This window comes from Micromys minutus (assembly GCF_963924665.1).
Source record: "Micromys minutus genome assembly, chromosome: 25".
Classification (NCBI taxonomy): Eukaryota; Metazoa; Chordata; class Mammalia; order Rodentia; family Muridae; genus Micromys; species Micromys minutus.
Genome location: NC_137960.1, coordinates 281,421 through 295,347, shown reverse-complemented (window position 1 = coordinate 295,347; position 13,927 = coordinate 281,421). Strand labels below are relative to the sequence as shown.

The following is a 13,927-nucleotide window of genomic DNA, read 5'->3' as shown; positions in this document are numbered from 1 at the left end:
ACTGAAGGAGCTATATGACAAGAACTTCAATCCTCTAAAAAAGGAAATCAAGGAAGATCTCAGAAAATAGATCTCCCATGCTCATGGATTGGAAAGGTCCACATTTTAAAAATTTGGCCATCTTACCAAACGCAATCTACAGATTCAATGCAATCCCCATCAAAATTCCACCCCTTTTCTTTATTGAGTTGGAAAGAGCACTGTTCTGTTTCATCTGGAATAACAAAAGACCTAGAATAGCGAAATCCATCCTCAACAACAAGAAAACATCTGAGGGAATCATTATCCCTGACCTCAAGCTATATTACAAGGCAAAATGTGCTGAAAACTGCATGGTACTGGTATAGAAATAGGCACGTGGATCAATGGAATAGAAAGAAGATCCAGAAATGAGCCCTCACTTGTATGGTCACCTGGTTTTTTGACAAAAGAGCTGTAAACATTCAATGGAAAAAGGACAGCCTATTCAACAAATGGTGGTGGTGCAACTGGCACTCAGAATGCAGAAGAATGAAAATAGACCCTTTCTTATCTCCTTGTACAAAGCTCAAGTGCAAGTGGCTCAAAGATCTCCACATTAAACCAGGTACACTGAAATTATTAGATGAGAAAGTAGAGAAAACCTTAGAACTCATAGGCACAGGAGAAAATTTTCTGATAGTACAACAATGGCTTGTATTCTAAGCTCAAGCATTGACAAATGGGACTTAATGAGATGCAAAGTTTGTGTAAGGCTCAAGACACTGTCAAGAAAACAAAACGGCAGCCAACAGAGTGGGAAATTATTTTTACCAACCCTACATCAGATAGAGGCCCAATATCCAAGGTTTACAAAGAACTCAAAAACTTGACATCAGAGAATTAAACAACCCTATTAAAAATAGGGTACAGACTTAAACAAAACGTTCTCAATCGAGGAATATCAAATGGCTTAGAAACATCTAAGGAAGTGCTCAACATTCTTAGCCATCAGGGAAATGCAAATCAAAACAACCCTGAGATTCCACCTCACACCAGTCAGATTGGCCAAGAGCCAATACTCAGATGACAACCAGTGCTGTTGAGGATGTGGAAAAAGTGGTACCCTTCTCCACTGTTGGTGGTGTTGTCAACTGATACAACCACTATGGAAACCAGTCTGTTGGTTCCTCAGAAAAATGGGCATAGTGCTACCTGAAGACCCAATTATTCCACTTCTGGGCATTTACCCCAGAGACGCTCCAACATACAACAAAGCCACATGCACAACAATGTTCATTGCAGCTCTATAATAGCCAGAAGCTGAAAAGAGCCCAGATGTCTTTCAGTAGATGAATGGATATAAAAACTGTGGTACATTTACACAGTGGAGTAGTACTCAGCTATCAGAAACAATGGCTTAACAAAATTCTTAAGAAAATGTATGCATCTAGAGAATATCATCCTGAGTGAGATAACCCAGTCACAAAAGAACAGACATAGTATGCAGTCACTGATAATAGGATACTAATCCCAGAAAGCTCTGAAAACCCCAGAAACAACTCTCAGACTGTGTGAAGTTCAACAGAAAAAGGGAACATATTTTAATTAAAATAGAACTGTATCACATCTCCCTTTCCTCTCTCCAGCCCCTTCTAGTTTCTCTCCTATCCCCTCCAAGTAATAGCCTCTTTTCCTATATTATTGTTACATATATATATACATATATATATATTATGTGTGTGTGTATATGTACCCACAAATACTTAATTACAACCTTAAAAAATGTATTTGTATACTTTTATGCAAAAGTGCTTAAAAATTTGTACATTTCCTTTGTTTTTGAAAATAAAGTTTTTCATTTAAAAAAAAGGAAACAGAAAGAATTGTGCCATGCTAGAAGTTACAGATTGCTCCTAAAAGAAAATTACTGGGAGGAGGTTCAATTGATTATTTGGGTTTTAAAATAAGTCAACAAACTTTTAAATCTAACCTGTAGGAGAACCAGTCGTCTCAACTCACCTGAAACTATGAGATCTCTCAGACACTGGGCCACCAACTAAGCAGCATAACCACCTGTTATGAGGCCTCCAAGACACCAGAGGACTGCTGGATTTGGTCAGTCAGAGAATATGCACCTAACCTTCAGGAGACTGGAGGCCCCAGAGAATGGGGAGGTCTCAGAGACGGGAGTAGAGGTATTGTCATGGGGATGGGGATAGAAGGTATATGATGGGGAACAGTCAGAGGGTAGACTGGTAGGGGAATAAAATCTAGACTTTTAAAAAAGATTAAATAAAATTTTAAAAGCGTTATTTGTTTAAAAAACACTTTATTGATATAATCAGGAAACAATTGAATAGCTAATATTCACACAAGTTTGAAACAGGAGAATCTCTGAATAAGTACTGCAACCACATATATGTGAGAATGAAATGAGAATTTGAATTGTCACACAGTGCACAATAACATTATATTTACACCTAAAAAAGTTAGCAGATGAACAGTAAACTTTAGTAGAAAAAAGACTTCAAGATGCATATGTGGATCATATACATCCCAAACTTAATTTCATTTTGGTTATTTTGCTTTAAACTCATTCACTTATTGGCAAGAAATACAGTATTATGGAATGGATAATACTATATTCAGACCTGGAAGAAAGGTATTAAATGTAGTAGCTTATCCTGATATAAAGCCATTATGGGTAATCCACAAATATTGGTAAAGAATTTAAGTATCAAGGTCAAGAAAACTGGCACGTCTTACATTTTCAACTCATATTTAGCTTTTTATTATGCACCTTATTTAATTATTCATCAATTAATCCAATACCATATAATTTTATAAGCCATTAATTTGATATAATAAGGTCTAGCTGATTTCATGATAAGAGATAAATTCTCAGTGTTGGTTCTAAAAAAGTCTTAGATATTTCAACTGATGTTGATGTATATTTTGAACATCCTTATATAAAATTTATATTTTTATAAAAACTCATATTGTAGAAATAAATATGCAACTTCTCTTTCAACCCAAATTACAAATTATTAACTCTTTCATGCCTTAGCAATATAGTTTATCTAGGTACAAGTATATGAATATAAATGTTTCCAGGCAGTCATTTTATATTACATTTTTACTACTTAACTGATCAAGATATTTAAAATAAACGTCTAAGAAAATAATATTTTTATCTTTTATCATACTATTTTGGTATTTAAAAATAAGTCCCTCAGTTTCTCACATAACATACATGCACAGTAATGTTTAAGAAAAATTAACAGGGTATTTAAAAACATCCACATAAATAAAGTCTATAAACTAACAGAATAGTGTAGTAAAAGCAGCTCCTACTTAACAGTGTATAGTCAGCCTTCCCACAAGAATTGGAAAAAACGTAAGGATTTATTTCACAAGTGACTAATTCAAAAAAATGTGGATGAATGTTTACTATTAGTTTTCATGACAATTAGGTTGAAACATCATAATTGTACTATAAACTAAATGATTGCTTTAACACCAATAAAGTAGCTGTTTCTAAATGTACCAACATCATGGATTTTTACATTTTTTTTCTAAGCAGAGCATCCATAATGTTTAATACTATCCAAGATTAACCATTGCTTATCATGATGTAAAAAAACACAATTAACAAGACATATTTTATAAGAGCATGTACAAAACAAAAGAAAGATGAGTTTTGTACAGGAAATGAATTATAGAAAAAGCCTCTAGCTTGTCGACTGTTTTGTATAAGGGTTATAAGCATTCACTTTGACATAAAAATGTTCCTGAATAGGTAACCTAATGCCCCCTTCACATCTTTATTCCTCAGAGTATAGATGAAGGGGTTCAGAGTAGGAGTTACCACTCCATAGAAGAGAGCCATGAACTTGGGTTGGTCTTTTGTAATAGAGGAAGGAGGCTGAAGGTACATACTAATGGCTGGGCCATAGAACAAGAGAACTACAATGAGATGAGAGGAACATGTACCAAAGGCCTTTTTCCTTCCCTCTGAAGATCTGATTTTAAAGACAGCATGGCCAATGCTAGCATAGGAGGCAAGAATTAAACACAGGGGAATAGCTAAAAGAAAAATGCATACTACAGACAGAGCAACCTCATTTGTTTCTTTTTCACCACAAGCAGTTTTTATCAGAACTGGAATCTCACACACCAAGTGATCCATTATATTATGGCCACATAGAGGCAATTGCAGTGTCACGGTGGCCTCTGACACAGCATAAGAAATTCCAGTCAGCCACACGGTGGACACTAATAGGAGGCAGTTACGCTGATTCATTATGACAGTGTAGTGCAGAGGTCTGCAGATGGCAACGTATCGGTCAAAGGACATAAGAGCCAGGAGGACACACTCTGTACCCCCCATTGTGTGGAAGAAATAAAGCTGAACTACACACCTCATGTAGCTGATGGTTTTTGTGGAGCCCCCAAGGTTAGTTAGCATCTGAGGCACAATGCTTGTGGTATAGCACATGTCCAGAAAGGAGAGGTTGGTGAGGAAAAAATACATGGGGCTGTGGAGACGAGGGTCTAAGGTGGACACCAGAATGATGGCAATGTTGCCAATCATGGCTGTAGGGTATGTTATCAGAAGAAGAATAAACAGAGGAAGTTCCAGCCAAGGACAGTCTGCAAAACCAAGTAGAATAAACTCTTCTGGGTGACTTTTATTGCTCATCGTTATTCTCTGCTATCTGACTTACCTATAGTAAAGAATTATCAAGAAAGTTAGTATTATAGGAATAGCAAAGCCCCATGACTAATTAGTTATGACTATGAAAACCAGGATTAGCATTCCATTCAAAATATCTTGGATGATAGTAAGGAGAGAACTTAATCCATATTGAGAAACTTGATTTTATCTTCAGTACTTAGATAAAAATGATGGCAAGGGATACAAATTTCTATAATCCCAGTTCTGTACTTTACATGAATAGCATATCCACAGAATAGAAACATATATGCAAACACATTTATACACGTGCATATTCCTTCATACACAAAAATGATTTGGCAAGTGGGCATTTAATTCTTACTACTGATACAAAAATTGAAAGGAAGTTTTGGATTATCTGACTATACTTGTAACAAAAAGGTGAGGAGCTAATTTTAAGAGTAGTTATAAAGGCATTACTAAAATATAGAAATATTTCCAGGAATCAGTCAGAAAAGTTAGAAGTAATTGTTTTGAGATCTTAGTATGAAAAATTGGCTGGTCAGTTTCTATCTTCTGGGCTACATTGACAAATATTCTGAATATGTAACAAATAAATTTGAGATATATACAAACTTTCTTTTTGTACTTGAGATTAAGCAAGTAATTAAAACACAATTGACATTTTTTCTTCATATTTGTAGTTGTTAAAAAGCTTCTATTTATAAGCCTAATGATTTAAGCCTCAATTACAGTGTTGTTCTTTTGTGTAGTGTATGTGCTTTATTGTATAACTATTTAGTGGAAGTTTTGACTTTCAATAATTTCTTATAAACTATTATTAATTCTTCTAGATGTATTTATTTATCAGCTGAGTTCAATGCTCTTTTTATGATAAAAATATGGTCGACAATCTAGAACACATTTGTTTTTGTTATTCACATTGATAATTTAAATATATTTTAACTCCAACAATCTTTTGTCAAACAACTTCTTAATGAGTGTGTGTTTGTGTGTGTGTGTGTGAGAAGGGGGGGGGAGAATCATTCTAACAAGCCTTTACCACTCTTACAATTCTTTATGACTTGTTTCCAAATAAGAGAATCTTATTTCTGTATTTTAATATATAACCTCCTCTTTCCTTCTTCCAATTCCTCACATACTTTCTCTTTTCCCTATATCTCTGCTCCTATTACCTTTCAGAAACGAGCAAACCTCCCAGTGATATCAATGACCACTGAGAAAAAGATGTAATAAGACTACACACAAACCCTTACATCAAGACTGGACAAGGCCACTCAGTAGAAAAAAGGGTCCCACAGGCAGAAAAAAAAAAGTCAGAGACACCTCACTCCTACTATTAGGTGTTCAACAAAAAGTGGATGGAGGTAGAAAAAAAAATCATCCCAAGTAAGGCAACCCAGACCACAAAAGACAAACCTGATATATACTTACTTGTAAGTTTCTATTAACTAAGTAAAGAATAAAACACAATACACAGAACCAGGGAAGTTAGATAAAGAGGAGTTGTCTAAGGGAGATGTATGGATCTCCCTGGGGAGGGGAAATAAAATGAATTTTATGAGTGGACTGGAATAAGAGAAAAAAATATGCTTTAACTTTCTTATTCAGCGATGTGGCACATTTTCAACTCACAGGCAGTCAGTGTTTAAAATCACTGATCAAATGTAGGCTGAGTTTGTGTTGACATGCTGTCCATAAGTCTGCTTGCATTTTCATATCAGCATATCATATTTATATTTAGTTTGATGAGTCACACCATTTTGTTTATGTTTACCATACTTTGGGCTTGTAGATTGTAAAAAGCTGTCTTCATTTTTAAACACCCTTCATTAAATAATATTTGTATAATAGCATCTAAAGCTTTAGAGCTTTAGATGAAACACATGAACAACATTAATCTTATTTTAAACATATTTTCATAAGATCAAATGACCAAACATTAATAGTTTGCTCAGGTAATCAGCATCTGAGAAATAGTGTTTATAGAAACTTAAGGGCTTCTAAGTTTTGTTTCAGTGATAGACTGAGAAAGAAATGTTACAAGTTAAAGTCTAGTTGTTTCTAAAGCCACACAACCAAAGCTTATGAATAGCTTTTTGAAATAAAGCAGGTTTTCCTGTGTACTAATTAGATACTGCTGCCCACACTCTCCACCTTTCCTAGGACTGCATGTCTGTCACTACAGGTGTCTCTTCACTTACCTTATTTTTTTTAAAAAAACTCTCTTTGCATTAAAAATATTTATAATGGAAAATATTTCAGTTTTTCTTTTTACAGGACAGAGAGAGTCTAGTATGAAGGTGAGAGTTGAAAATTTGCTTCAGAACGCTCAGGTATTGAGTTTACACAAAGGAGTCAAAAGGAGGAAGAACTCAAGTTAGGGAAACAATAATAGACACTATCAAGAAGGCTTTCATGTTATCAGGTTTCTTTGTTATTCCCCAGAGTCCTGTGTATTATTTTCACAGACTACTTGTTTCCTCTGTGACTAGACAGAGAAAGTTCCCTGAGAAAGGGCTCTCCAAGGACATGCTTCTCATACACAGCTCTTGCCCTGCTGTGCTGAGAAAAGAAGACAATCTTTTTCTGCAGTGGAAAGTATTTGAAATAAATTGATTTCAACACACTGAACACCTACTAAACGGTACACAGTTAAAGATGAGCTTGTTTGAATCAGTTATCCTGCGGAATTTATTATAGGATATTACCTTCTTATAGGATATAATATAAAATGTTAAGATTTTAATTATCTCTATTATAAGAAAGAAGGATAATTAAAGCCATGAGAATAATAAAATAATAGGCACTGAATTTACCCACTGTAAATAATCTACCAATACAAAAAATTCTAACTATTTAGTATTTTATCACAATTAAAAGGCAATGGTATGAAAACAATCTGCTTGCTACTTACTAAATAATAACTACTATGTATTCTTACAGTTTTCTTCTTACAACTTGCTTACATAGACCTTGCAACAGTTTCAGAATTCTGACTCCATGAGTTCATGCATAATCAATGTATCTAGCAACAATGACTATACTCACTCTGTCCTCACCACATCATTATGAATCCAGTAGCACTTGGAATATTTCAATACATATGACAAACTTTTAATAATCCAAATGTACATTAATTTGAAAAATAAATTAAACATTTAGAATAATAGGTACAAGGACAATTCCACCTTCTACTTTGTCCACCTATTTCATGGTCTTTCCTTTGAAGGAATTCACTAATATCTTTGTGTCCCCTTTTCACTGCTATGCTCTATGCTCCTTTCCTCTAGCACCCAATCCACTGGGTTATTTTTTGTTGTTGTTGTTGTTGTTGTTTTTTGAATTTTATCAAATCTGTACCTCTCAGTACTGATTCTAGAAGAAGCATGATCTGCCTTCTTGTTGAGCATAGATGGTGGAAACCTTCAGAGAAAGCATAGACAGTAAAAGGACAGCTTGTTTGGAGTGCTGCCCAAGCAGAAACTCTGGTGGTATATGTTCACAATTCCTATAGTAGTGGTTTTGTCCATTCATTACTTTCTACGAGCTTCTATATAAATTCTCCTTTCTACAGAGTACATTTGGTTTGCACACACTTCCCTATGTTACTTCAGACTTTGTGTTGTGAATAGGCTTACTGTTAGTGCTAGCCTTATACTAATTAACACATTACAAACACATATAGATTCATTGTTGTCATTGTTTTGTAAATCTTTTCCCACCTATTTTAAAATATTTCCTTTGCTAAATTTCTTTTCCTGTCCCATTTGACAAACCCCAAGTATAACTAATGGATCATGTGAAAACCTATTAAAAATAGACTAAGACAAATTAGAGAGATATTTTTTACTATCAAGGCTTATGTGCCATTATTTTTCTCTCAGGTTTATGTTGTCATACTAGTTGCTGTTGTGATTCATAAACATCATAAGGTGATCTTCAAGTGATTGTTTCCTTCCCTTGGAAGATTACATAGAGTCTTCTGGTACTATGGAAGTTGATTCTCCGGGAAATGGCTTTCAGATCCTCCAGTTTCTGTGACTGTATTGCATGGTGTTTTCAGCAACAGGGACTTACCTTCTACCTTTGGGGTGTAACCAAAATAGCAGTGATATTTGGAGAGTCTCTTGGGAAACTCCAATCAATAACTCAAAAGGAAACTTTTTATTCTTGGTGTGGAGTTCTTTTTTAGTAGTCTATAGGTCTTACGGGAGAAACTGTCAGCTCAGATAAAGAGATTTCATTTAAACTAAATATATCTGGTTTTACTGATTTAAACAGACACCATATACAAGGTAACTCTTATAAAAGACAACATTTAATTGGGGCTGTCTCACAGTTTCAGAGGTTCAGTCATTTATCATCAAGGCAGAAGCATTGCAGAGTCCAGACAGGTATGGCACTGGAAGAGCAAAGTGTTCCAGAAGAAAACTATCAGTCAGCTAGGAGAAGATCTCAAACCCCACCCCCTCAATGACATACTTCCTCCAACATGTGTACACTTATAACCACAAGTGAAGTGTCACTCTCTGTGTGTGTCAATTCATACAAACCACCCAAACACATTTTAAATATTTGTTCTTTATGCATATGCTGCTTAATTTTATGTCAACATGACATAAGCTAGAGTTATCTACAAAGACAGAACCTCAATTGTAAAAATGGCTCAATAACAATCTTGCTATATGGGGGCTGGGGAGATGGCTCAGGGGTTATGAGCACTGACTGCTCTTCCAGAGGTCCTGAGTTCAATACTCAGCAACTACATGGTGGCTCACAACCATATGTAATGGGATGAGATGCCCTCTTCTGGTGTGTCTGAAGATAGCTACAGTGTACTCATATAAATAAATAAAATAAATATTTAAAAAATATCTGTCTATATGGCATTTTATAAATTAATGGTTAATGTAAGAAGGCCTATTACAATGTGTGCAGAGCTGGTTCTATAAGAAAGCAAGTTAACCAAGCCATGATAAACAAGCCAGTAAATAGTGCTCCTCTATGGCTTTTGCATCAGGTGCTGCTCCAGATTACTGTTTTATTTGGGTTCCTGTCATACCTCCCTTCAGTGATGTACCACACTGCAGAAGTTTTGGCCAAATAAACCCCTTCTTTCCAACTTGTTTTTAGTGATAGTGTTTTATCATAGCAATAGTACCCCTAATTAAGACAACACACACATAAAAAGTAGTTCTTACACTTTTTCCAAGAAAGTTGTTTTTAAACCAGAGCCATTGTACAAAAATCAGAGTGAATCAAACTGAAGATAATGGAGATCTATAGTACACAGTTCCAATTGTACTTCTCCAATAAGATTCTTGGACCTATGGCTCAGGTAACATTACAGAAGACGTGAAAGAAAGATTGTAAAAGTCCAAAGAATAGGATGTTTCCCAAGGGATGATGTCTTCTACAAATTTCAGTGAGTCAGCACCCAAGTAGTCTCATAAAACAGATGCCTAACACAACACCTGAATTAAGGCAACACCAAAGGGCATGATAACAGGGAAGGGGCAGAGTTCACAAGGCCTAAAGCCTACACAAAGAACTACATGCAATGGGGGAATGCAAGAGTGAAAAGAATATTCTTCCCTAAGAAAGAATCCCCCAACTCTTCAACCGATATTGAGTAATCAGTTCTGAGATCATATACATAGAAGTTCCATGATATGGAGTTGTGTTTTTAAGTGCATATAGTAACAACAATTAAGAAAAAAGGCCATGGATTTGAAAGAGTAAATGGGGAATGAATGGAGAGGTAAAAGGGAAAGGAGGAAATGGTGTAATTTCTTCAATTTCAAAAAAAAAAAAATCATTATAAAAATAAATTGAAAGGGACCAAGGTCATTTATGAAGCACAAATTTCAAAAATTGAAGTTTTTCAAAATTCAGTAGCATGGAGTTTTGTGAAATAATCATGAGGCAAATGAAATCAATCTTACTCAGGAAACAAGGCAAGTGAATAGGTAAGAATATGCAGAGACCATGCCTAATGACTTACCATATGTGTACAGTCTTTTCATCCATAAACTGCTAGTCATTTTCAGGTTCTGGCTTTGTTATAACTTGTGTCACGTGAGGAGAGAACATACAGCTCCATGTTGATTAATATGATTTGCACAGAAATAACATGTACTACATTTTCTTTATTGGGACCTTTAAGACTGAGACTGACTTTTACTCTATTGGTGTCCTCTCTCTTCCTTACTCCCTCTGTCTATCCTTTCTTTTTTCTGTTCTTTCCTTCCTTCTCTGTACATTGCACATGTGTGCATATATGTATTCAGGTATGAGTCTGAGCCAGTAAATATGCTTGTGAATATCAGTAGTGGGAATTGATATCTTTTTCTCTTTTTTCCTTGACACAGGTTCTTTCTTATGAGCCTGGGGTTCATCACTACACAGCACTCTGCCACACAAACCTGCACACACAAAGTTGTGAAGCCAGCAATCTCCTCCAACACACCCCTAATCTTTCTATTACCAACTGATTCTTGGCACTGAAATTTTAAGCCTATGAAATCCTATCCAGTTTTTATATAGACAATGCAGAGTCAACACAGGACTCTATGCTTTCATGGGAAGTACCCTTTCCTAACAAACCATCTCCCCAAGACCAAATCAAAGTTGATTTTGAAAAGAAGTGTACCATTAAGTAAAGATGATCTCTTAAAATATAGTAAAAATTGAGAAACAAGAAAACATTAATTTATTGCAAAGGCTAAATATAAAAGGCCACATATCCATTCATTACAGTTAGTACATTTGAATTATGCATTGTAATCCAGTCTACAATTAATTGCTACACATTATTTGATTAATTTATCTTTACTCTAAAAGTGTGGACAAATGTATGTTCTTATGAATAAAATTATGAGACATATTCCATTCTTGCTATAAAGAATAATAAAACATTTAAAAATTCTGGTACAGTTTTAAAATATTATAAAATTAGAATATCTGGATACAATTGGATACTAAGCTAATATTATACTGCTTAGACATGCCCACATACTCAGCACGAATTAGAAAATTAAATAGCTTAATATTTATAACCATGCTTTCTTGTGCACAATGTCTAATGTGGGTTAGATCTTAACACAAACTACAATATTGAGTTTGTTTTAAATATGTACATAGCAAACAAATTTTCTACAGTTTTTATCCAAGTATCAACAGTGTTTTCATCCACAAGGGATCAGATGAATTAAATTTTCTTGCTTTGTATTTTGTTAAATTACCTAGATCATTTGGCTATTCCTTCAAAGGTCTTTGGGATGAGATTGAATTCATCATTATTTTACATCAGTGGCCCTAAGACTAAATTACAGTAATGCACCACCATGCCTTTCTTCTTCACTCTTTTAACAAAGGCTGTATCTTCTGGGATATCATAGGTGCTCTGTTTGTACACGATCTTTCTAACATTCAATTTACTATTCTGCCAAGACAATTAGAGCAACAAATACTATTTTATTTAATGTAGATTTTAGGGCATCACAATTTTAATAATATTTTTCTGAAGTATATTAAAATTGGATCCAGCATTGCTTTGCAGCAGTTTAATTATTAAATCACAGGAGTGTTCATATGACTTTAAACTTTCCCATGTCCAGATTTATAATCTGGTTCCCACTACAGAATCTATTTCATGGTTAATTTTAAACATATCTTGCTTACATAGAATAAGATGTTGTTGATAGTATTGCTATTTTCTTATATATAAACTATAATATAGTTATCGGTCTGGAATTTGTAATATTATCAGAGGAGATTTAGAAGACTACACCATCATGCAAATAAATTTGCCTCAGTTAAAAGTTTTGCTGGATTTATAGGAAAGTACAGGCTAAATTATGGTAAAAATCTTGTAAGATACATCTTTAGCCAGTTTAGAAGTAGGAAGTTCCAGTTGGGTGGGCAGTAGCTGTCAATGTGTATAGGTGCCTTTGTGGAGAGTGTGGGCACACATCAGTATTCACAAGTGAGTTTTTGTAGAGGACAGAGGAGGTTGTCAGATTTTCTGGAATTAGACTTATATGGAGTTAGCAATTGTGAGTTTTCCAGATGTGGATTCTGGGAATTTAACATATATTCTCTGACAAACAGCAAGTTCTGAACTGATGAATTGTCTTTCTTGCCCCCACATCAAGTTTTTTTTTTTTTTTTTTTTTTTTTTTTTAAGTAAAATAATGAAGATGGACACCATATTACATTTCAGTGTCTTATATCACTTCAAGAGCCTTATCATTGAGTGTCTGTTGAGACTGTGTAGTTTTGCTGGTTGATCGGTTGGACTTCATTTCAGTTACTTGACCATAACAATTTAGTTTTTAGGTCTAAAAAAATTGATATATCCTCTAAATGCTGTGTAAAAACTCTTCTCTTCATAGCATTTTTTATTTTTATTTTTTTAATTTTAATTTTTATTTTTGATTCTTAAAATGTCTTTAATGAGGCAAAATTTGCAGCAACCTGTCTGATCAAGTACCATGTACGGAATGTGGCAGAAAAATGGAATCTTGCTGCCATTCCCACCTTTGTTGGCATAAACCAGAAACTGTTTTTTAAGGCTGTTCATAAGAATGTCCGTGGAGTAAAAACTGATTAAAGAATGTGAAGCTATCCTCCAAAAATATAAACACCTCAAGGACTTAAACACAAAGACATATAGGAATGTGTCTCCATATAATACAAATACAGTATATATTCATTTACAAATACTGATTAAGTCTCTATACACATGGGAGGGTAAGTAAAACAGTGATTCTGAAATTCCAGATTTCATTTTCCTTTGGTGTATTTAAGTGTTTAGAGAATAATTTAAAGCTCTCTAAGAACATCGAAAGCCTTTCCCCTGACCCACAGTGATATTAAAAGATGATCACTTAACAGGTAACAGCAGTACTTGCACCGCAAGGGTTTGTGGGCCATTAAAACTGCTTGAGAGGAAGTGAAGAGCTGCTTATGGTAGCAACAGAGAACCTGGCCCTTTGGAAGGAAGACCAGGAGGCATAGCATTTTTTTAAGTAGATGCTTTTCAGAGTATGGTTTCTATGCTAGCAATATTATCATGATTATCATCATCCCCACCACAATAACCTTGTTACAACTTGTAATTCTTCAGCTTTATTCATATGGAATCAGAGACTCTGGTACTGATTCTCCAACACATGTTTTAACCAGAAATTGGAGAACCACTGATACTTGACTTACTGTATCCTATTATTTAATTTTTCTTAAAGACTTCTTGAACAATGA

The 13,927-nt window shown here is 34.6% G+C and overlaps 1 protein-coding gene across 1 annotated transcript; it reads right to left on the bottom strand.

The window, feature by feature from the left end:
- Window positions 1-3,730: 3,730 nt before the first annotated feature.
- LOC308436699 (olfactory receptor 2B11-like) lies at window positions 3,731-4,663 on the bottom strand (the record flags this gene model as incomplete). The annotated part of the gene is made up of 1 exon (XM_080937694.1): window positions 3,731-4,663. The coding sequence occupies one exon, from the start codon at window positions 4,661-4,663 to the stop codon at window positions 3,731-3,733; it is 933 nt and encodes a 310-aa protein (XP_080793820.1).
- Between the last annotated feature and the right edge of the window lie 9,264 nt (window positions 4,664-13,927).